This window comes from Saccoglossus kowalevskii, chromosome 2, assembly GCF_978046115.1.
Source record: "Saccoglossus kowalevskii chromosome 2, keSacKowa6.1, whole genome shotgun sequence".
NCBI lineage: Eukaryota > Metazoa > Hemichordata > Enteropneusta > Harrimaniidae > Saccoglossus > Saccoglossus kowalevskii.
The window spans coordinates 32630967-32656246 of NC_140642.1; the positions used below are offsets into that span (position 1 = coordinate 32630967).

General features: G+C 38.3%; 3 protein-coding genes across 4 annotated transcripts; all 3 read left to right on the forward strand.

The window, feature by feature from the left end:
- Window positions 1-1871: 1871 nt before the first annotated feature.
- On the forward strand, window positions 1872-8059 carry LOC100376858 (organic solute transporter subunit alpha-like). The gene is made up of 7 exons (XM_085505720.1): window positions 1872-2043; window positions 3723-3877; window positions 4996-5069; window positions 5412-5570; window positions 5782-5893; window positions 6290-6542; window positions 7125-8059. Exons 1-7 carry the CDS (start codon window positions 1872-1874, stop codon window positions 7421-7423), a joined length of 1224 nt encoding a protein of 407 aa, XP_085361846.1. The 3' UTR covers window positions 7424-8059.
- A 465-nt stretch (window positions 8060-8524) lies between these two features.
- Window positions 8525-17188, forward strand: LOC102807240 (organic solute transporter subunit alpha-like). 2 transcript variants are annotated; one of them, XM_006812451.3, is made up of 8 exons: window positions 8525-8666; window positions 9162-9329; window positions 10681-10841; window positions 11632-11705; window positions 12395-12553; window positions 15731-15842; window positions 16114-16369; window positions 16595-17188. In XM_006812451.3, the coding sequence occupies exons 2-8, from the start codon at window positions 9182-9184 to the stop codon at window positions 17008-17010; spliced, it is 1326 nt and encodes a 441-aa protein (XP_006812514.2). In that variant the 5' UTR covers window positions 8525-8666; window positions 9162-9181; the 3' UTR covers window positions 17011-17188. The 2 variants fall into 2 exon arrangements, with proteins under 2 accessions (XP_006812514.2, XP_085363536.1); XM_085507410.1 differs by lacking the exon at window positions 8525-8666 and adding an exon at window positions 8699-8883.
- Window positions 17189-21467: 4279 nt separating this feature from the next.
- Window positions 21468-25182, forward strand: LOC144363336 (organic solute transporter subunit alpha-like). The gene is made up of 7 exons (XM_078014096.1): window positions 21468-21528; window positions 21700-21860; window positions 21968-22041; window positions 22155-22313; window positions 23907-24018; window positions 24318-24570; window positions 24674-25182. The coding sequence occupies exons 1-7, from the start codon at window positions 21468-21470 to the stop codon at window positions 25180-25182; spliced, it is 1329 nt and encodes a 442-aa protein (XP_077870222.1).
- Window positions 25183-25280: the final 98 nt, after the last annotated feature.

The following is a 25280-nucleotide window of genomic DNA, read 5'->3' on the forward strand; positions in this document are numbered from 1 at the left end:
GTCACAGGGGCGACGGCACAATTCGGGATTCCGTCACAGGGGCGATGGCACAATTCGGGATTCCGTCACAGGGGCGACGGCACAATTCGGGATTCCGTCACAGGGGCGATGGCACAATTCGGGATTCCGTCACAGGGGCGATGGCACAATTCGGGATTCCGTCACAGGGGCGATGGCACAATTCGAGATTCCGTCACAGGGGCGATGGCACAATTCGGGATTCCGTCACAGGGGCGATGGCACAATTCGGGATTCCGTCACAGGGGCTACGGCACAATTCGAGATTCCGTCACAGGGGCGATGGCACAATTCGGGATTCCGTCACAGGGGCGATGGCACAATTCGGGATTCCGTCACAGGGGCGATGGCACAATTCGGGATTCCGTCACAGGGGCGATGACACAATTCGGGATTCCGTCACAGGGGCGACGGCACAATTCGGGATTCCGTCACAGGGGCGATGGCACAACATTTTGCATGGGGGCGAGATCTGCCGAAGTCGTGACCCTACTAGGGGGTCCGGGGACATTTTCCCACTTAAAAAAAATAAATCTAGACACTCTGAAACGCTATTTCCTGCATTTTGAGTGGCAAATTTTGCTTACACAAAGGGTTTCAGCTTGATTTTGGAGGGGGGCACGCCCCCAACATTTTTTCGGACTCCTTCAATGGCTGCTCCTTCCCTTCTACATATTATTATATTTGAATGATGACAATGTTAAAGTTAAGACCCCAGATGTCACGGTATCTGTCATGTTACTGGGACTAACGAGTTGTTGTCATTTACAGTTGTCAAATACGTGTGGTAGACTCATTTGTCAAGATTACGTATGTTTCAATCACGTTTTCATTAATATAAGCACTAATTCTCACTCATTATGCGAGTTCCTGGCCACTTTTCTAGCGATATGTTCCAGTGAGTTTGACGTACTGAATAATTACACAGTTATGGCGTCAACAGGTGGAACTTCGGGACAAGATAACGAGGTAGTAAAATTTAGGGATCTGAAATAGAGCATGTTCTTTTTTTTCAACTGACCTGTTTTACGACGCAGTAAGAACAAGATCGTAAATTTCAATCGATTAGAGCCATCTCGTGTATCATCGTCCATTATAATAGTTGAACTGTTTGAGGTGAGATGAAGATCATAATAGTGAAGAATATGTCCTATCAACCCTACAAGTTACTACCCTCAGCTTAAACTTTTATTGAATTTAAAAAATGCGTTCCCTGTAACTTTAAACAATAGTCCTTTCTGGTGAGATCTTTTTACGTGTTGATTTCGAACTAGTGCCTGTGTTTAGGGTTCTGTTAGCGTATATACATCACACTATTAGTGAAGATTTTACTAAGATACAGTTTGGGGATATATTTTTCATCAAGCGGAGTCATCATCAAGTAATTATCCGCTCAATTTAGTGCGCCATGATATGCACACTTGTAGCAGTACACTGTCACAGAACCAGCCCACTGCGGGCATGATCGAATCATTGATTCCGGTTTCCGTTAACGAGTGCGTATAAATGATGTTCAGAGTAACCACGTACACATATTTTACGGTACCCGGTTGTTTTTACACACGGCATACTTACACCAACGACCACAACAAAAAGTAGGATGGTCCCGCGTAAATGAATGACACGTGGTCCGGAATTAATATTCAGATCGTTGTTGTACTTTCGTCGTTTTTACTGGCTCCCATGTTGGCCATAAAACAGTGTAGTTTGATTTAATCTGGTGCAGCTGTCAAGCCCGATGAATGTTGCAATATCCCTGCGTCACGATTCCAGTATATGTTCCTGTTTTGACGTAGTGTCCAGTGCGTAACTTCTTTAGTCATCGAAAGTACCGCAGATAGTACGACGTCAATATGGCCAACACAACGATAGGAAGCGCAACAACAACTCTCGCCCAACCGTCGATTTCAAGCTCGCAAGAAATCTATAATTATACGCGAGATGTTAGCGACAACAAAACGATGGAAATGTCGGATGCTTTCTTCTGTGGCGAGGAAGACCCGTTTAGTAAAGACTTCTTAGAAGGTAAGAACTGCGAAAGTTTTTGCCTACAAAATGGTTTAGCATAAGTGTATTATATCCCTAAGTAATTTGTCAACAGATTTACAAAGTATACAGCTGAATCGTATTTGAATTCCAAATAACTAGAAGGAAAAAAATATAATGGTGACCTTAGAAACCACCAAACACAAACTTTAAACATTCCTAAATTTTAGATTGAATTGGGCGCTTTTTGAGAATATGACATTGTCTTTGACGCAACATGAAATACATGGCACTAATGGTACTTCGCATTGATGGCGACCATTCCGGTCCTTCGCTTCGCCAACTTTGAAGAATATCGAGGTCTTGAATTTATCGTTTACAAAACCCATCGGTCAACATAACTCACGTGAACATCAAAGGGTCCCAGCCAATTGATCATGCCACATTCAATTCATCCACTGACGGAAAATACACCATTCCTCAACCGTTGCCAACATACATAGAAAAGAAATGTGCCGGCCTCCGCGTGTGGCTGACTACCCGCTGTTGGTCATGGTGGACTAACCAACTAGAACACAGTACGACAGAAGATGGGTTCAGAAAAGAGACAAGTTAATTGGATCGAGAAACAACTTCTGTTTTTCCAGTAGGCGGGTCGACAATTTACGACGATTCAGGTGTTAGAACAGTGTTGCCTCAGTCAAAAGCTAACCCAATTTCATTCATTGAATTTTTTCTGACAATGTGAACGTGTACAGAGTGTGTTTTCACTTAAGTTTGTTTATTGTTAACACTGCGTAAGTTGTCCCAAAGTTGAAAGATAATTTTAACGTAAATCTGTACATTTACTCGATAATCAATCTTATTGCATACATCACACGTGAGGTCCCTTCAACCCAGACACACAGAAAGAAGACTAAAATACGTCGTGGTTCAAACGAAACGCACACGTTTGCATACCCATTATTTATATAAAATTAATTAAATATTCTCTCGACTGTGCTACTTTAGGTTTTTGAGCCTTTTACAGCCATTTGAAAAATAACGTGTCTAACACCACAAAAAACACACGATTACGCGAACAGTTCTTGCCCGCTTTCATTGATTTTTCTCAGAGAACTTAAGATCAATTGAAAGCAAAATGTAAAATTGTTTTCAAGTTTCATTAATATTGACTAATTGACTCTGTGAAAACAGAGTACTCAAATTTATTACAGAATTCTCCTCCATCACTTTGTAAAAGAACTAAACAATTCAGAAACTACTATTTTTGAGAACATTGTAGTCTTCCTTTTCTCATAAAAATGTGTTGGTTAACTGGTTGGCTGATTTTCTAGTTTTCTAGTAGCAGTAAACAATAGCAGCACAGTGGATTTTGTTTATTTAGTTGTCACGAGACGTAATTAATGTTGACATTAGTGTTATCATAATTGTTGGATAGAGTGTTGCAAGGGCTACAATAACATGTAAAAATTGTTAGTCATTAATCATTATTATTTGTTTATCAAGCTTTTTCTGTTTTGCCCAACGAAAGTCTACTACATTACACTGTGCGACAACTTCCCAGGTTTATTTATCAAAGCTCGGAAAGTCACGAGACATTTACTTACATGTCATTTCTTTGCCTCATCTATTGTTTTGCGCGCAAATCGTACGTCTACAATACGTAACAATTGATATTAATAATATTTCTCCACGCATCTTTTTTCTCTTTGCAGGACTGGCAGGATGGAAAATTGCCTTTCTCGTCATCATTACTCTGCTCACAGTTATTACAGTGGCGCTGTTCGTGGAAGCCGTCAGATTCATACAGACTGAAATACCGACGAAGAGAAGGCGCGCACATGTCACCTGCGTCTTGGGCGTTTATCCAGTAAGTCGCTCGCGTGAACATTTTATTTTATACGCGTCTTCATACGCCGTGTGGGACTCATTTCGGACGTAACGCGGCGAGTGCAACGCTTTTAGTGTTGAATGACGCGGTAAACGTGATAACTAAACGACGTAGTGGGATACCAACATTATTTTTTTTATATATCGCATGGAATTAGCATTAAAGAGGGAGGGTTGTCACCTGCGCATGTGCGTGAATTGAGTTCCAAGCACATTGAGTTGGACAAACTTATGTATTTTAATAAATTATTAAATAATAAAATGTTATATAACTTTTCTTTTACCCCCCCCTTCCTGGTATCGATTTCAAGTAAACACTGATAGTTTATACCACTCTTTATCACAATCTTTGTTACGCGCTAATGTTATATGCAAATTTTAACGCGCGATGTAGACACACCCTATTGTAGTAAAATATCCCAAGGGGTTGAAACGCGCCAGGACTGTGGCATGAGCACAACCGACACATCGGGCGAGTGTGAAGAATTGGCGAATGTGTGTTTAAATGGCGACTTCATCGATCAATGCGCAATGCGTACCTCTTCGGTACATATTTGAAGTATTCTATTTGCGGCATCAGTACGAGTGAGGGTATATATATATACAACAATACAACCGATGCTTTTGTTTACCATGACAAACCACACGGGAATCAGAGAGGTCTGATCATTTCTAGGTTAAAATCCAACAATACAGTGAAGGGCAGAAAGCTGTTCCTTAGTTTACAAACATATTGATAACAATTTGCAAATACTGAATATCAGCTTTCACATAAATTCAAATATCTAATGATTGGCTCGAGAGCTACACATAATGCTACACATAATGCTACACATAATGCTACACATAATGCGCACGCAAGCCTTCAAGACGGACCTTCAGTGGCAGCAACAGCAAACCGTGACCCTTTTGTTAACATATGAATGAAACAATAAACACAAACAAATACTAGTAGATATACAAGAAATATGAACATTTGTATATATATATATATATATATATATATATATATATATATATATATATATTGTATTCATGCAAGTGTAAGAGGTCGTGGACAAACATTTAAAATAACAGTAATTCGTGTTTTTCGTGCAGGTATTCTCGGTCACATCATTATTGGCTGTATGGGTACCAAGAGCTCACTTCATCGCCTCTATACATGCATCACTGTAAGTATATACACGTCTTGTGCGCTTGTCATGACGCTGTTTGCTTCAGCATGCCACTCAGAGAGGACTCGCATGAGGACACACATGTACATGAGTTCAGAATAATGTTTAAAGGGCGACGACCTCCGCCCTTTAATCTATGAAGATCGTGGTTACATTTATATCCGCCTCATGGATTTAACAATTATTTGCTGTTTTGTTATAGTCAACGTAGCATACAATGTTACCTTGGAATGACTCGCACTGTGTTGATAAAAATGTGTGAATTACGAGCGAATACCCCACAGTCTACATTCATTTCTATGAGCAGACGATGAAGATGATCTACTATCTCTGTTTCAGATATTTTTCCATCACTCTGTATCGATTCGTCTTGTTAATCTTTGATTACTTTGGTGGCTTCGAAGCAGCGACTCTTTTACTGGCCGAAGAAGAAGTTAAAATATCAAACCCTCCGCTGTTGTGTTGCATTCCGTGTCTCCCTAAAGTGAAGACTACGGCGTAAGTGAGACCAAATCATTCATTGTTATCGGCGCCCTCTAGCAGTGAAGCAGACGAAGTTGAACGATTTGCGCCCCCTATCGGTCATAAGCTGAATATTTGTTTATAATTATACGCCAATGGTGTAGCAGAGAAATGGTTATTGTTCAATATTTTCTTGATCCAGTCTAGCTGTTGTTACCATATAAAACTATGTTCTTTCTTTGGTTAGGACATTCTTACTCCGCATGAAGCGGCTGGCCATGCAGGTTGCATTCATCAGACCACTGACTCTGTTTGTAGCTGCTGTGTTGTGGACTGACGGACATTATACACCGGGAAAGGTGTGGAATTTTTCGAAATATTACTTGAAAGGATTATTTATCCTGTCTATTGGGAGGGATCACCTATTAGCATGGACAAATTGTAAATTTAAAAACTGTACACAATACATGAACATGAAAGGTTCGCTATTTCTTTGAGGTGGACAAAAACAATACTAATTCAACGGATGATAATTTCACCGGTTCGCCCTAGTGGGTGCTAGTTCGATTACAAACTGAAGACTCTATTAAGCTTTTGAATTCTGGAATTATTTTCAAAAACATTATTTCATACATATATTTAAATGAAGTGAAGAGCTGTTTATATATTGTAACGCGATTGTTTCCAGTTTGTATGATGCAGACTGCAGACCCATCATTGCCTGCTCTAACACCTATGCATAACTGTCTCCTTAGGTAGCCTCTAACGAAGCGTATATCTACCTGAATACCATATCCATAATATCGACGATGTTGGCGATTTACGCTTTACAAAATATATACCAAGCGGCTAGGGAGCCCCTACGTGGTTTCCGTATCGTGCCCAAGTTTCTGGCGGTGCAGCTTGCCCTCATATTGAGTAACGTGCAGCATGCTGTGTTGGGTATCCTAGTGACCACTGGCGTTATTGAGTGTAAAGGGCTAATGAACAGCCAAGGAAGGGCAAACAGTAAGTATTGGATATCATGGACCGAGACGATGTTGAGAATTGAAAACGCGTAACTACTCCTCATTCTTATACATCGTGCCCTCTAGTGAAAGACCGTTTATAAGTCACGTCAAAATGACGTATTTCGGAGAAAAGGAAATATCTTTCATATATCGTTGCTATAGGGAAAGAATTCAACGGAGTGTGTATAAGAAGTCCGCATTTTGACCAGACATGTTACGCAATTTATATTGTTAGGGAAAACATGTGTATAAAATACTTAGTAAAAATATTTTCTCAGGAATCATAAAAAATTAAAATAGAAAACCCTCATATGTCAATCATCATTATGAATGGCAAGGAAAAACAAATTGTCAATGTTGGGCACCCATATTTTACTCCGAGCGCTCCCCATGTGATCACACAGACCCATGTGACGACGTTCCAATAAACACTGTATGAACTGTCGAAACATATTCTTACTAATTTGACGTGACGTTTTCTCATATGGGCTTGTCAATGCTTGTTTTCAAACAAAACAGTCTGTACTCCTCATTGCAAGATTCTATGACGATCACGATGTTGTTTATTTGTTTCTTCCAGTCATCTACAACATTCTGATGATTGTGGAGATGTTCATCCTCTGCATAGCGGCACGATTCTTTTTCCGAACGAAGCTAGGAAACATGCGCCACCTCATATCTAGACCCTCTATAGCGCTCGAGCCGACGACCGGCAACAATGTCCAAATGCCACCGGAGCAGCAGGAAATGATACGAAAGAAGAGCGCGGCTGGCGAACACGACGTCGATGTCCAGAATGCCAATTACAATACAGTATATGATCAGAAAGCGATGATGTTCAAATATGCACTAAGGACCACGGATGTGGTGAGTGTGTAAAGTGAATAGGGCGCCGTCTACGACATCTGTTTCTATTGCCTGTCGAATCAGCTCTCCATTCACCAACAGGTTATCGTCCTAATAATAAAAATACAATGTATATTTCTGTTTTCCAAAATGTGTTGCGACCATGGCCCATTATTTCTGTCAATGTTCTGGATAACAGAGAAATACAGATATATTGTTCTACAATCTGCCAATTTAATTAAATCTTTATCACAGATAAGATTCAGCGACTATGTTTCAAAAAGGAGGTTATTTTCTCAAAAAGTTAGGTGATCAGATGTGATCAGGGAACACCGCCGACGTGATCCACAACAGTATCTCGTTTTATGATTAGCAGAGTCACATGACAGTTATCGCAATCCGCTAACTGAACGGATTAGAACTAAATATCTTCGCCTCGACAGAATATGCTGAAGACAAAACACGCACTGATCTGCCAGTGGGCTGAGTGAGTCATCGACCGAGTTTACAATGCGTCTTATTTACAGTACGCATATATAGTAGACAATGTATATCTGTTTTGTACTGTATGTTTGCTTTATTGGGTGCGGGGTTAATAGGTTAACTATAACTAACATATCACATATCATTGATGCGCACAGTAACCAATAAAATAATATTTTATTCCAACCGTGTGTGTAAGTGACGTTCTAAACAACATGCCTTCACGCTGTCCATATACTTGATGCCCTTTATCTTTGACGGCGATGTAAATCGTAATATGGTGATACTGCATACACTGATGGTACACATTCACGCGATAGTCAGTGGTCGCCAGGAAACTAAAATTGTTTATGATGGAAAAAACAATTATAACATATTTTTTTCAACTTCAAACGATTTATTTTCGAGCATTGATAGTTTTTTCTCATTGTATTTGAGAATGTGATCCGTGGCAATTTTTACAACATTTCAATATTCTAAATGGAAACAAAAATACCAACAATTTCGTGGGTTATTCGTGCCCACGTGTATATGTATATAGACATACCAATGCATAAAACACGTTATGATATACGCCGTACAGATATCCATATCACATGACCTGATCCGGTGACCCTTCTACAGAGTCTTCTGGTTACACACAGTGACGTACTCTGATAACGCACAGGGACGTCACTGTATCTCGTGTCAATTACCCCATCTTACGCTAAGTTCGAATCAATACAGTGAAGTAACGGAGGAATCAAAACACAGAAAGTTCAATGAAACCGTGCGGCATTATACGGAAGTTGTGGTGAGTATGTGACGATAACTAGCCAAAAGCGTCTAATTTGGGCGGCGAGTCAACCAGAGTGAGGAGGCGGGTATACTAAACTATTCCTAAAGCAAATGCATTCATTGCGATGAAAACTAATTGGTATGAATACAGTTAACAAAAGCTAGAGATCGAGTCGTTAGACGGTATTCATCTCTATTATATGTACATGTATGTACGTGCTATGTGCGATCTGGTAGGTTATGGTACTCGCTTGATATAATGGCATGTTAATGAGTATTTTAAAACTTAACGCTGGAAGTGTTTATTATTTGAGGAAACAGACGGACCTTGAACAGTCCACGGTGTTTATCATGTTCGATGCAATGTGGGAAATAATCAACATAGTCATTGTACAGGGTGGGGTTCGGGGGTCATACTCGGGGTTCGTACGTAGTAGCATTGTTGCTGTCATAATCGTCTTTACGTGAGTGGTAGTATTAAACATCTCTGCAATCTGTGGGCTTTATTCAGATTCCCACGACTACCCTGGAATGGAGGGAAACATGGCGACAGACTACCCTGAATACATGGATTCGCATACCGTTACACAGATTGTACGGGTTACGGTGGCAGAAGAGTCAAACGATGCCAAGTGGAACTGCAGTGATGAAGAGCCGTACACATACGACTACTACGCAGGTAAGTAACGGTACATTTATGGCACTGTGTCGAGTTTAACGTCAACTGAAGCAAAATTAGACAAATATAATAAAATGTTTTGGTTTTATACCCTCCTTCAATTATAATAGTGGCATATATTAGTATTCCGAGTATTTAGACACAGGGTTATCACAGGTCAATCGTCGTCTCGAGAATTTAGACAATGCATAGATTTACTGGACAATGTGACCTATGTCGTGTGACATAACTGACAATATGCTCAGACGACGGCATTGATTGGTCATTTTTGTTCTTATGCCAACTCAGACCTCTAATGCGTGACCTGAACACCGGGCGATTGTGGTTTAGCGTTTTGACCGTGGACCACTGTTGTAAACCAAACAAGTCCATCGGTATGTGTGATACTTGTATATTTACAGAATACCGACCGCGATCACGTGTTGCAAAACGCGATCAACGGTACATTTTCGCGTGTAGGAAAATACGCTGCGTTCCCACAGAATTTTCCTTCACACTTGATTTATACCAAATATATTTCATTAGCGGCTTCAATCATTAACTGCAACGATTGACAAGGAAGAATTTAATCTATATGCATTTATGCCCCAAAGAATAATAATATGATGAGAGTTCTCAGATAGTGGCATTGCCACGTTGTTTACGCTATTATAGTATTGTGTTTTATACACGTACGTGGCACTGTTATAGTTACTGTATAACACGTACATGTCTAACCAAGAATGTCATCCCACACAAGTTTCAACGATACCTTCTCCTAATTTGAAAATAAAAAAAATGATTGTCTCTTGTTTCGCTCTGCTATTGACATTGATAGGGAAGCTTCCCTTCCAAGTAGATATATAACACCAGTGCTCCGCTTCGTTTTACGTTGATAAATCACAGACTATAGAACGCATTGTATATGATGAACAAATCCTGTCACTCAACGCAATACTGGTCGCATGTGGTGTTCTTAATCCTCGTTACCTAGATGAACTTATGCCACGATGTAAATGTTGCACCAGAATTGCTATCTACGCATGCTCCTGGACACCAAGCTGTCACCGGGAGAGAATCCACACCAATATAATCATATAGTGAACAAAAATTGTGATAATAAATAAAAAAAACATATTATTATTATTATTATTATTATTATTATTATTATTATTATTATTATTATTATTATTATTATTATTATTATTATTATTATTATTATTATTATTATTATTATTATTATTATCCTCAGATAATCAGTTATGACGACGAAAATGCCTCATTGATTTTCAGAAGAATATATCTATTCTTCATCTCTAAGTATTACTGTAGGTCGTATAAATTACAATAAAATGTTGCATTTTTATTACAGCTATAAACAGGCCGGAAATTTTGATACTGATGTTGGGTATAATGAGTTTACTGTGTGTTCTAACAATCGGAATTTTTGCTGACAACCTGAGATATATACACAAACACTTACCAATACCAAGTCGAAGGACTCGAGTCACTTGGATCATCGGCACATTTCCGGTCAGTATCGATATCATCCAGGGGAGTAAGGGTAGTGCTCTGATTAATCAAAGAAGGTCTGTGGTTCGATAGTTGGTGGGACACTGTCAAAAATACGTCGCACCAGCCTCCCTAGTACACTGTATTATATATTGTATAATTCGAAACAAATCGAAACGCTGATAAACTTTACCACGAGACATAATGATAAAAAAAGAGTTACAAGGTGACCTGATTGGCAACCCCTGACAAAATCGGAAATACTGAGACGGGTAAAATATTTTTGTCAAAAAATAAATTCAGTCCAAATCTATTCACTGTTTTTAATGTTGGCGGAATTGACATTGCATGAGTTTGTTCACTAAGTTTTAAATTCACTAGTTTTTGAAGGAAACGTTACATTTTACTGTTAATTTCGCCTTTTCAATGGGTTTTGAATTTACGATTAGCGGAATGAGCATCAATAAAAAACAGCGAAAAGTTAAGCCTATACAATACTAACGTGATGTTGAATATAGTTTTCTACGCACGCCTGTCATGGTGTGATTATAATCCCGCTATAAACATAATATGGAAATAAATAATGACCAAGGCAAATACAATAAAGTATAAATCTTTACTTATAGATTGACTGAAGGGCACTAGTTTTATTATTTTCTGTCGAGTCAAATACTTGTCTTGGTAACAGCGTTGAACTTGATAATGTGATTTGGTCAACATGAAATATAAATATGTTTTTTTTTTTCACGTATGTGTACATTCATAGTTTCATATTTATTGAGTTATTCATGCATTTATTTTTAATTTGTAGGTGATTTCTTTTACTTCTTTGATAGCACTTTACATACCACGTGCTTGGTTCATTTGTTTGATCCACGCATCACTGTAAGTAAAACTAATATTATCATGCGTCTTTTAGATTACGTAGACGGTCTGTGCGGATATGGAAAAAAAATAACCGAACATATCACCACTTAATTAAAGCGGGAAGGTCGTCACCTGCGCACGCGCGGGAATTGAGTTCCAAGCGACGGTATCCACACAGTCACGCTAAAAACGCAAAGGCTCATGAGTAGACGCTTGTTTATAAACAATGACACGCTATGGCCATCTGAAGCACCCCTGCTTTAATAATCCCTTCCAAATGAACCCATCGGAAATTAGCAACAGACCCATGCTAATAATATGAACATAATTGATCTTCAGGGAAAATGTTCTAATCCAACTCAATTTTTTTTTAAAACCGATAAGTATTTATTCAGATACTCAAATTTGAGCAGGTAAAATTGGCATCAAAACAAAACAACATAAATTTGTAGTTTCAAACACCGTACCGCACAGCTGTATTGTTTTCAATCGCTATATGCATATAATGTCGTGATATAATGATTTCTCTTAAAAATATCCGTCTAAGCGGTTTTATAATATTCAAATTAGAGCACGTGTTTTATGTTGATCCATCAAGTACATACATGTACTTTCTTTGTCTAGTGTAGTAACCTATCACTGAGGGCGCTTTATGCGACTTTGTCAGGCCATCTCACCTAATTTAAAATATCCATCTGTTTTTGCAGTTATTTATCATTATCCCTCTACCAGTTTATGCTTTTGATCATTGACTATTACGGAGGGAGGCATGCCGCAGTAAAGATACACGAGGGAAAGACGTTCAGTTTGGCAATACCACCATATGCTTGCTGTTGCTGCTGTCTACCCAGGATATCTTTAAACCAGTAAGTTTCAGTTCCGCACTCGTTGATATTGACAATCTGAAAGGGACATCTTTTGTTATGCATATTTCCGGCTCTTTGGTATTGGTCTGTATTCCCGCGTCAATTTCCACACAAATGACTTCACACGACTCTGTTGTGCGCCGTACTTTCTAATTACAGGAGAGTGTTTCTAACATTTTTTGTGACACCATTTGTTCATTGATTTCAGAAATAATATTTATATTTTTTTAAAAAAAGGTAAACCGCACATGTTCATCACTGCCGTAAAAACGACACCTCGTTCAACCAAGTCCATGAACAACTCAAAATAATGAGTAGATATTTTGAGGATTAGATATTTTATGAAACATCGAAAACGATGAATTACCAGGAATACTTTAAAATCCACTATTTTGTTGGAATTTATGGCGCCAGGGAGACCAGACCAATATTCGAGTTTATTGCCGAAGGAATTAAGCTTTACATTTTTTTTATCATTGTCAACTTTGTGATTTTAGGATGCAGGCCTATGATCACCAGAACGCATTAGTATAGCTTGTTGTAGGAGCTGTGGGGATTCAGGCAATGGTGTGAATTGTTGCCTGTAATTTGTGGACGCAGAAGGCTTTGGATGTTGATGCACAACATCGTGACAATCCCAGGGAGTACAATCTTTTATGGGACTCTGAATTAGCAAGCCTAATACTCAGGTTCAGCAGCAACTGGATTGGTGGGCAGTGTCAGCCCAAGATCAGAGACCACCACCAAACTGTTCCCGACTATGTCATCAACTGTAGGTTGAGTCAGCAATTCAGACTTTCTGAATACACTGATGTTGCAGATCTTATTTCCCAAGTTACTGATGCCTACCCTGATTATGACAACAGAAAACTTATGGGCTACGTCCACCTCAGATTCTGCAATGTTGACTTTGAAGTGATCCTGGACACCTCTATAATAGGTTATTTGCGATGTGCTCGAATTGTCGAGGCTTCTGTCATGGTTTCTTGAAGCATTTAACATAAACTTCTTCTTACACACTATTGGCAAAGGAAATTACTCTCGAGGATCGACCACGATCTGATGGTATAAATAATACCTTGACTATCGTTTTACTTACTTACTTTCCTGACTGATCTATATCAAAATAATTCTTCCTTGTGTACATCCCTTATACAAGGTCGACACTTTCGTTCTGTTAAACTCCAAGATGACAACTTTGCCAATGTAGCCAACATCATGGACTTACCTGTAGAAGTATGTCTTCATTGGTACACTTTGATTGGTCACTGTGCACCTGTCTTCTTATTGAGGGGAATGATAATAACTCTGGCACTATTGGGCAAGTCAAGAGTGTGGAGAAGCTAGAAAAACTTTGCCAAGGGAGAAACTGTCACAACTGATGGCAACCCTGTAAAGTCGAACGTTGCCACCCGGAGCCCCGTGGCAAACCCGTGCCTTGGGACAATTTAATTAGGCGGATTAGGTAGCTATTTGCAATAAGCCTGTATTCTTCAAACACAATTAGTACAGCACGTTTGCAAGCTACACTTTGACCAGTCAAACATGAAGCACCAAGGTCACATTGCCACAATACAATGATCGGTTTCTATCCACTTAGGCGAGACAATGCCAATTGATCAAATGGTGAAAGATAGTTTTAGATGGAAAGACAATCACCACAAATAGAAAATGCATTCTGAACACCACAGCAACGCCCTGTCTAACTGTGAGCATTCGTGAGGGCTGAGAGACAACCTTTTCCCCAATCTGTAGCAAACCCACAGATTGGTAAGCAGCTAGCCCCTTTTTGGTCATGTTCACTGTCATCAAAAATAATCGGCTTAGGCGCACCTGACCCCATTCTGGAATACTTCCTTTGGTTCTTTGCTACTCAGCCTTATGTCATGAAGGCATGAGGCCACCTCTACTTCTAGGGCACAGAATATTGACTCTGTTCCAAGTCTCAGTCATCCTTGAATTTAATAGCAAGGTTATAGCATTATCTATGTAGAATACGGTATGATATATGATTGAAATAGCCATGGATGTGATCAACAAGAATCTACAATCCTGGACATCTTTGAATCCCGTCTAGTTACATGACTACATCAAAGGTATTAGATGTCAGCCTCACCCTAAGGCAAAGTCACAGTGATACCTTAGTCCCACTCAACTGACTGGCAGGCATTTCTTGTCTGTTTTCATACAAATTACGGGAGAAAACTAACATGTCCAATAAAATCCAAGTTCACCAGAGTAGCCGCTATGAAATTTCTGTATTGGTTGTCAAAGTAAAACTATTTGTACGGGAACTCCATCTTAGTGGAGTTCCAGTCGGTGTCGCTTCAGACATCTGCGGAAAAGCCAACCCCTGACCTTCCTGAATAACATCCTACCAGTCCCCATCCCTGAAAGGTCTGTTCTGTCATTGAAAGTATACCAGATCTGGTCCTTTTCTTATAGGACGATGTCTCCTTATCTGGGACAGCAATATGCATGGGTGTAGAGACAGTATGTCTCTCAAACATTATACCTTGTAATTGGTGCTGTTTTAAACAACAGTTATTTATCTAGGCCACCCAGGCCAGAGAACAAAACAGGTGAAAAAAGCCTTTTAAAAGCATTTTCTGGTGGCTCCACTAAATGGGCTTTTATGTCGGACCAAGATTTGTGCTATGTTGAATCTGAGAAGATTGCCAAACTGCAACATCACATGTAGAGCAGTGTTCCTCACATGTTTTAAACGTAAGAGTTCATAAGTCAGACTAAACCTATCGTTTACAATATTTCATAAAATCTTCACATTACTTCACATGTATGTCTTTTAGATTATATGCATATGTAACAACACGAACATTATGTTGATAAGGAGTCTGGTGTTTTGGTATTTTTGGTGTTTTTTTATTGTTGGGGATGTCTTACTGTTTATTCTGTCTTAACTTTTATTGTGTGGAAGATCTACCTTATTGACCGAACAGGGTTAAATAATGTGTATTATTAAGTATAAATCCCTAATTCTCGAGTTTTCTAAAACACTGCAACAAAAAGGATAATGCTTAAAACGAGTTATTATTCAAAAACAGATGTGCGTATTTGTGAACAAAGCTTAGTTCCGTGTTTAATTACAGTAAAACACATTCACAGCTGATGCCATTGACTTTTACTGATATTTATTGTTTTCTGCTTCTTCCACAGTCGTAATTTGAGGTGGATCAAACGAGGGGTAATGCAGGTGGCGCTGCTTCGACCCATTGAACTCTTTGTTTCCGCCGTGCTGTGGACAGATGGAAGATACTCACCCGGCAACGTGAGACACAAACAGATGATATTTCCGTATTTCATTTTAATTGGGATTTCCACATTCGGATGTTATTCTCATATTTTGCATCAGAACTCAAAATCGAATATCTTCACCTAATTGAAATGAAGGGACGCTTTTGAAAAGCATTTTTCGTTGCATTTCGAAAACAAGATATTTGGGGAGAATCTTAGAAAGTTAGAATGTATAGGTTAGGTTGTACACAGTAATTATGTTTCAGTACTTATTCCATCTCATTTACTATATGTATATTTTCCAGATCTCGTCGCGTGGTGGCATCTATACCACCCTCAACCTGATTACCATAGTATCTACAGTGATCGCAATCATTGCACTCAACCTCATGTATCGGATTTCCAAAGATGTCTTGAAAGATTTCAATATCACGCCCAAGTTTCTGATAATGCAATTGACGCTGCTGTTGACCAATGTCCAGCACATGATACTAAGCATAATCGTGTCTTTAGATGTCATGACGTGCGAACTACCAATGTCAACGTACACGAAATCAAACAGTAAGAAACAATGTTATTAGTTGCAAATGCTCATGTGCCTTAAATTAGTATTACGTACCGTTAATTCATAGTTCACGCTGTTTTTGTAAATTTTGATCGATTTAATACTATGTGATGCTATGCGATGTGCTAGTTGTGTTGTCACCCATATGACCGGTTGTTATGTGATATGATGATCATGGAAGATTATTGTCCGTCTTAATGTTTTTTTTATAAATATTTCAGTGTTATATAACTTTCTAATCGTCGTAGAGATGTTCATCATCGTATTTGTGGCAAGAATGTTGTATCGGCGGAAGGCCGGCAACCTACATCAGCTTCTTATCGTGGAAAAACAGCTTCTAGACAAAAAGGGCGAGCCCATAACTAGCAATATAAAGGTGGTGTGGAACGAAAAAAAAGAGGAGGTTTCTGTGACCCTCGAACGTGAAAACGGTGAAGCGATTGGCACGGAAATGACAACATTTCGACCTATGTTGCATTCTTCGAACATAGCCGAAGATGATGAAGAACTAAGCATTGGTGAACAGATTTCTTCGTCGTCGTCAAACGAGACCTTACCGGAAGTAGTAGTAGTAAGTCAGCAACCTATGAGCGTGAAACTGGACAGTGATGACCTCACCGCTGAGGAAAGAGTCTGACTTATGCTTTCAACTGTATTATTAATTTATTCTGATTAACACGTCACGTTTTTTTCTGCATTTTGGGGGATTTTACTTTTTATTTTTAGCCGTCATTCCTATTGAAAATATTTGTTTGCCTATTGAAAAAATCTTTTAAAAACATGACACATAAAAAAGGTTTTGTAAATATCGCAAATCCATTGACATTTTCATTTGACATGTATCTATCTATCTATCTATCTATCTTTATATATATATATATATATATATATATATATATATATATATATATATATATATATATATATATATATATATATATATATATATATATATATATATATATATATATATATATATATATATATATATATATATATATATATATATATATATATATATATATATATATATATATATATATATATATACAAAATAAATGATTCCGGCCTAAGTTACTAGCAGCTAAAGACTTTCTTTGAGAATGAGTGGGTCACGTGCGTGGATGTAACTATGCAGTGCCATGGAGAAACTTTTAACAAATTTTTACTTTTACTGAGCATGTGACTGAGCATTGTGCGAGAGATTTGGATACAATGGAAACTATTGATATTGAAAACTCACTAAAATTATTAAATGCACGAAAATACAGTGACGATAGCCCCACATTTGACGTACGGTGTGTTGAAATGTTTCGCCATAGAAACATATATTTCACTATATTTTACATGGAAATACATGAACATGTTTCATAAAGATTTTTTTATTTATAAAATAAATAATAAACTACACAAATTTAAAAGAAACATCAATCTAATCAAGGGGAAATGACACATTTGTATTCTTGCATTTAGATGACCTTCCGTTCTCATGAGTTTTCACCATGTCTTGGCGTGATATCACGATTCACGTGACATGTGTACACAGTGATGATTGGTGCTCTCAAGTGCCAAGAATAGAATAATTAGATCTTAAAAACATACATTGGCTAGGCGGTGGTATTATAACGCCGACACTGCAAAATACTGGCGTATTCCGGCGAATTGTTCACGCCAGGGGGATGACATCACACTTGTACCCTGACATGGGTCCAAAAACAAATATGTATTTCATAGTGTGGTTCAAACTTTGAAACAAAGCCTGCTCAGTGCCAACGCTTTGTCAACAAGATTACACTGTCGGCGCTTGTTGACGTTCAATGACACATGTTCTTAGGCGGATATGGGAAAGCTCGGTTTTCATATTAAAGGGAGGGCAAATTATAAGGAAATGAAAGGTACGATCTGATTGAAATAAGATAGGGTTCTATTTTTATTTGTTTGAATTATGTAACAAAAATATTTATATTTTAAAGCACTTTCACGACTACCAACATTCAAAAAAACTAAATAAATAACTTAAATCATATTTTAAAAAACAGAAAAAAAAATAAATAAATAATATAAAATAAATCCCAAATTAAGATCTTATTTTAATCACGTTGATAAGAGTCGCTCTTATCAAAGTACAATTGCACATCAATTATCAAGTAACTGTTTGCACTTATCCCTCAAAACATTAATGTCACGTGTAGCTTTAAATGAAAAATCCACAAAGCAATATTTGAATTGACGACTGAACAAAAGCATTGAGTTATGAAATGTATTTTTCCATATGACAGGTAATTTGAGGTATATTTTTTTCTATAGTGTCAATGAACAAACAAATTGCAAGCTGTTTTTGCCATGCTATGAACTACAGATAAATCGGCATACAAGGAGAGTAATGGAAATGGCCGTTTGTCGACCATATTGTCGACATATCTTCGTATATCCAAGACCAATTTATATATTTGCATATTGTCGGTTTCGGGGAACCCAAACAATGGCTATCATTTTACCCTCGTCATTCTAATTTTCAATGAAGTTCAAAAAACGCCATCACGCAAGTAGATTTCTCTGTAATTGATGAAATTTCCCATTTCCCATGGTTGATTGATGATCACTATAGACGGCGCACCAACAACGCACATTTGCATTAACCCGGTGAAAAATCATGGCGTGACACAAAGTCTGTTAAAGAAATTACATATTTTATACCCTGGCTTAGTGATTGGCAGTGTAAGTAACCAATTAGCGACCGCGTTATACCGTGGTTTGTGGCATTGATGAGAGACGAACCTTGGTGTTTTTAGTCATAATTCCCCCAACTGCAAACTTCAAAGAAGCTGGCCTGAAAGTTTCAGTGTGTTATTGAGTAGGTGAAATTATTTTCTGGCTAAAGCAGCCAGTGTATATGTAGCTAACAATACGTCCCATACACTTATTCTCGGGGCGGACATCCGGGCATTTTCTACCGCCTGGCAACCCTCGCGGTGAAAACAAAGACCAAAAACTCGCAGAAAACGGTACTTTGCGATGGTTGTTGAGAGTCCCCTGAACAGTGTAACAAGATTAGCCCTACGTGTGTAACATATATGAATTTGGTTGTTCAGGATTACTTCAAAGTTGAGTTTGTGTTGTTTTCTCGAGTTTTCACCGGCTCCACCGGCGTTCCACAGCAGCGCGCACAGAGCCCATAGAAATACGTGGTACAGTGGTGCGCGTCTTAGCAACGTAGAACGTCCGTGACGTAGCTCCGCCCCCGAGGATACTACGTGCCCAATTGTTCTACCACGACTCTGTAACCCCATCGTATCCATGCTAATTGTAGACCGATCACACATATAAATCACATATAAATCATTGCAGTTGTATTTATAGGGCAGGAATGTGTTTCCTGCACATTAGATTTTAAAGAGGATTATGGGATAGAAAATCGAACTATAGGGGGCGTTTTTTTGGAGGGGGGCTAGTGTCTTTTTCATACAGCCCTGTGCTAACGTCAACTGTAAACCTCTCCTGTTTTCAAGCAACGCGTTAGTTTTTTTTAAATTGTATGGTTATATTGTTATTATTGGTTATTATTGTTTTAATTTCATTTGAGAGAGTGTTTTATTTTTAGTTTTTTACTGTCTTGGCAGCGAGCTGTTGGACTTTTCTATAATTTCATTGGAGAGAGTGTTTGTTTCTTCACTGTTTTCAGGCGACCTAGAGATAGAGTGTATTCGATTTCGATTCGGAAACACAATTCTGCCCTATATTGTAAACTAGCCTTACGCTAATATAATGGCTAAGACTCACTGTGTTTCTGTACTCAATGTGTATAGAGGAATGCAACTAATTTTTGAACCTTCAATTTTGATTTTTTTTTCATCGTATTAAAAACCAAAATACTCACTCGATAATGTATATTCACAAATATAACCCCAAATGTTGGCAGTGTTTTGTAAATTGTACTTGCGTTTTTGTGTATTTTACTCGACTCTGACCAAAACATTGACTCTTTATTATATAAACCCAATCTATCTCGTGGTGTTTGGGATGTATATCATTTTACTGATTGTTTACAAATAATAAATAGAGCAGGCAGAGAAACAACTAAACAGAACGAGTTAACCGCCGATGTCACAAAACACGTATTTGCATTGAATTCTATTAGAACGTCACTAGTACCATTCGTGTGTTGTTGTTGATGGTGTCATATCAGGGACATGTGGAAGGCAATGATATCACGTATGTCAAATTAATTCGCGGGATAGGAGCATCAGCAGGATTCTACTGACCCACCCGTAGCTGTAAAAAATGAACTGTTCCTAAGTAGACTTGTGCTGATCATTAACTACATTGACTGTCCACAGTGTCGCCCTGCATCATGTGACTTACAGTCAAAAACGCTAGCAAAAAGCGGTAATAACAGCATCGAAGTGTATGATTTAATTAGCATCGGTCAAGATACAAAGGTGAGAACAACACTCCCATCCACCTGTAACCCGTGATCCACACTACACACCACGGTAGGTGTTGTGCCGGGACAAGGTTTGCATACCTACCCATCATGCAGATTGTCAAGTGATATAACACGTCACCTTGGCCAAAATGTTACTAAGACACCGATAAAGACAGTTTACCAGGTTTGTTAATTTCCTTTCGATACAAGTTACAATAATCAACGATATTTAATAATAAAAAGTTAGGTAATGACCTTCAGTCTCGTTATCTGTGGCGACGCCGTACACTATGATTTCTTTGTTTGTACATAACCGTAAATTTTAATTGTTGACATAGGCATCCAGATTGCCAAAGATAGCATTATGTGTTGCGCCTGTGTTGCGATGACGTCATTTTACAGGTACCACGTTTTCATATTCCAAGGTCCTATTTGTGGTTTTCTCTAGACTTCATTATTATAACGCTCTCAAATGAAAAATCATATCAATGTGTGAGTAGTTCAATACAGTTCATGCACTTAAAAAAAACATTCACACGTTCAATTTAGTTTGAATATGATCATAACCTATCATCTGTTACAACTACAGAGAGAAGCAGTGTGAAGTAGTTCAAATTGTTAGTGTTTGGTTAATCAACTAAATTATTTCCGTAGCGCTATCTGGGAAAATGAATGATACGGTTGAGCCATGTCCAATAGAAGACCCGTTTTCGGCGGACTACTTCAAAGGTGAGGTAACTAACACAACGTTCGTTGTGATCAATATCCTCCCAGATCAAGATGTAACCGTGGCGCAATACACCACTTTGAATATTGCCTTTTTCTACAAAAAAAAATCTTTATCCCTAGATATTACCGTAGGTAAAAATAAAATAAAATAAAATGTTGCATTTTTTTCAGAGATTCCTAAAAGAGTGTTATTTTTTGGTTTATTGGTATTCTGTACAGTGTTCACCATCTTCACCGTGGCCATCTCAATTGAATCTATTGTTTACATCAGATCGCATATTCTACTGAAACAGAGAAGGAACCACATGACGTGGGTTATGGGAATATTTCCTGTGAGTTATTGCACTATTATATCAAAACACGTGGATTATGTGTGTCCGTATCACTATTGGCGTGTGCGTGGCAAACTGCGCACTCAGTGGTTTTGTGTATTTTTCAGGTTCATTCGGTGATTGCTTTATTGGCGCTGTATGTTCCGCGCTCGATGTTCATTGGAACTATCCACGCATCCTTGTAAGTATATCACAAGAAGTATGTGTACATTTCATAATACAAATATTTCATGGACAGAGACAGAGACAGTTTTTCAATTTTATATATATTGACATATAATTTACGTTCTGCAGATATTTATCAATTGCGCTCTACCGGTTCTTCTTGCTGTTGACCGACTACTACGGTGGCCGCGAAATTGCAACTAGTATTCTGATCGGCACCAAGATACCGTTGGACAACACGCCTGTATTATGTCTGTTCAGATGTTTGCCGAAACTCACGTGTACAAAGTAAGCTTTTGGATAATTTCAATTATATTTTGCTATGGTCAGTTGGAAGGAATGGGACAAACATAGTACTTAATATCTAAAAATTTGATGATTATTGAAAACAATAATGGTATTTGGACCAGTTTACCAATGCAATGTTTCTAAGACCTTGATATTTTGAACCATTTAGTAAAATAAAGAATGTTTCAACATGTTGATACTAGATTTATCGTACATTAAAACACTGATAATATTAAAGTACATGAATGTCAATGCGCCCTGAAGGGGAAGGCAAAACAAATAATATAGTGCTAACTCCCCAGAAAAAAATAGCTTCACAAATGTAGGAGAATGAAATTTACAGATATTCAACTTTTCATCTGTATTATGTAGCCCGCCACCAGTTTATGTGGTCTACCATCTTGATTCTCCAGCATGGGACTCTGGGTAAAGTGTGACATCATATCGTAGTTTTTTTTACATTTGCTTATCTGTAATATGTTGTTATCCTTGACTTGAAATGCCGGAGAAAAGATAGAGTGTACTGAAGAAAAATATATTTTAATCACACTTTCAGTGGAAAATTGTTTGTTTAAAGGTGGAATTGATTTTGTTGTCAAAATTTACTGTCTAGACCTGTTACTTGATTTTTTTTCTGTACTCGATTTGATAGCACCACATGTCCTTTAAACATTTCAATGTCATTGTCAACTTGGTTTTCATCATCAAGAAAAAAAATACCTGCAATAATAAAATTCATTCTTAGATGAAAATGTTGAGTCGAAACTACAAGAAACGTTCCTATGTCTGGAAAAGAAGACTTTTTAAAGATTTGTTTTGAAAATTTATAGAAAATATAATGAAATATTAATGGTACTGAAATTACACCATTTTTTGGTGGACTTGCATAGACTTAACACTGGCGGTTATAAATAATCTTTTTTATTCAAAGAGAACACACGTTTCAAATGAAGAATGACTCTTATTTAAGTCCTCGCAAAAAGTTACGGTTTTTCTTGTCAATTGCTTCTTCAAAAAATGAGGGAGGCTTCTGTCGCTCAAATGCACATTTTGTAGACTTGAATTCGTCAACAGAGGGCGCTTTACATTAGCAAAATACGTAGAACAAAGTCGGCCAAAACATACCACAGAAATGACTACATACATAATTTTAATCGAAACACATAAACAAATAATGGGCATCAATAAGCCGATATGAATAACCGTCATATAAAAAACGGAAAAATGATTGGGAACAAAATTTGATTATATTAACTTATTAGCATACTGGTTAAGGCACATCCGAGAAATTATGATTCCGGCCGGGCGGCCAAACGCACGAACAAAAGCACACATAAGCATGCACGAACGGAACTGGAATTAATAGTTCCCTTTTCGAACTTCGTCCGGCGGAGAATAAAAAACAGGGGCCGTCACCTGCGCACGCTTGGGAATTGAGTCCCAAGCGACAATAACAACGCCTGCTAAAAACGCAAAGACTCATGGGTAGACGCTTGTTTGTGAGCAATGACACGCTATGGCTATGCGCAGGTGACGACTCCCCCGCTTTAAAGAGAACCATCATACTTCTTACGACTTTCTCTAATCGTACAGGAATTCCTTAGTTTGGATGAAGCGGGGTGTTATGCAAGTGGCGTTTATTAGACCAACGTCGCTGTTCATCGCAGCCGTCCTGTGGACCGACGGCAACTACACTGTCGGTGAAGTATGACACGTGATTTACTTTCGTTGTTACGTTAGAATAAAATTGTACCGGGTATGAGTATGGCGAAATAACGGATGTAGGGAAATTTTGTACAAAAGTGTCGACCGAAATTGAATACGTGACGTCAGCTTATACATGCTTGATTTGACATACAGATTATAATTATTCAAGGGCGATTGAATAACAATAATATTCATAATCCAATATCGATTGAAATATGTATATATTGACGAGAATTAACACTGTGACAAAAAATTAAGTTTGAGTAGGTAATTTTACAATTTTTCTTCTCCTCAAAGGTGTCACCTAGAAAAGCTTACATCTATCTCCACACAGTAGTCATCATATCAACGTTGGTGGCCATGAACTTTCTTTCAATGATGATCCGAGTGTCCAAAGTTCATCTCAAAAGTTATAATCTCACTCCGAAATTCTTAGCGGTGCAGCTGACGCTAATTCTTGCCAATATACAACACTTGTTGTTCAGTATCGTGGTTGCTCTAGGCTGGGTTCGTTGTGATGATCCTTTCACGATGAGGACCCGCACCAACGGTATGTTGTTGTCGTCGTCGTTGTCGTCGTTGTTGTTGTTGTTACTATTATTAGAAATAGAAAGTCATGTCAATTCACCATTTCCTTATATCTGTCTTCACAGCTTTGTATAACATACTACTAATAGCAGAAATGTTGGTATTGTGTATCTTTGCACGTTGTTTTTACCGCCGTCGTTCCGGCAACATGGGTTCCGTAGAGTCTTCGAGTAAAAACACTGTCAGTATCGCCGAGGAGCCGCTACTGGACGAAACGCCCTCAACGACCCAGTCGACAATCGACTACGAGGACAAATTCGTACAGACTGACCAATTCTGTTATTATTCGCCAAGAGCGGAGACTGAATCTCTTTACAAAAGTAGTTGGACTGTTGAAATAGGGGACTTTAGTGACAGTTGCAGCGTCAGTGTCGGTGAGAGGAGGTGGGATGACGGTGGGTCGCTTCCGGGTAAAGAATCACCTCTGTCGCTGCCCACCGATGAGATAATGGCAGAAGATCCACAGAATGGGGAGACACTACTCGAATATACTAATAATCATTATAATGGCGGTGTTGATGACTCAGCCCGACTGTTCGATGTCGAACAGTCGTTTGATGACACATTCGGTTGAAATTTTCCCATGTGAATGAGAATATACGAATTGTATGTAAGTTCGTCCGTCAGTTGAACTAAAAATCCTTGGTTCGACAACGCACGTCCAGATGTAAC

What these genes read in the sequence shown, in the direction of transcription:
- LOC102807240 (XM_006812451.3), top strand. Translation starts at nt 9,182, where the DNA reads ATGGAGGGAAACATGGCGACAGACTACCCTGAATACATGGATTCGCAT. An exon ending in CACATACGACTACTACGCAG is followed by an intron (nt 9,330 to 10,680) that starts GTAAGTAACGGT and finishes TTTTTATTACAG; the next exon opens with CTATAAACAGGCCGGAAATT. An exon ending in TGTTTGATCCACGCATCACT is followed by an intron (nt 11,706 to 12,394) that starts GTAAGTAAAACT and finishes CTGTTTTTGCAG; the next exon opens with TTATTTATCATTATCCCTCT.
- LOC144363336 (XM_078014096.1), top strand. Translation starts at nt 21,468, where the DNA reads ATGAATGATACGGTTGAGCCATGTCCAATAGAAGACCCGTTTTCGGCG. An exon ending in TTCGGCGGACTACTTCAAAG is followed by an intron (nt 21,529 to 21,699) that starts GTGAGGTAACTA and finishes CATTTTTTTCAG; the next exon opens with AGATTCCTAAAAGAGTGTTA. An exon ending in GATGAGGACCCGCACCAACG is followed by an intron (nt 24,571 to 24,673) that starts GTATGTTGTTGT and finishes CTGTCTTCACAG; the next exon opens with CTTTGTATAACATACTACTA.
- LOC100376858 (XM_085505720.1), top strand. Translation starts at nt 1,872, where the DNA reads ATGGCCAACACAACGATAGGAAGCGCAACAACAACTCTCGCCCAACCG. An exon ending in TAGTAAAGACTTCTTAGAAG is followed by an intron (nt 2,044 to 3,722) that starts GTAAGAACTGCG and finishes TTCTCTTTGCAG; the next exon opens with GACTGGCAGGATGGAAAATT. An exon ending in CCTAAAGTGAAGACTACGGC is followed by an intron (nt 5,571 to 5,781) that starts GTAAGTGAGACC and finishes TTCTTTGGTTAG; the next exon opens with GACATTCTTACTCCGCATGA.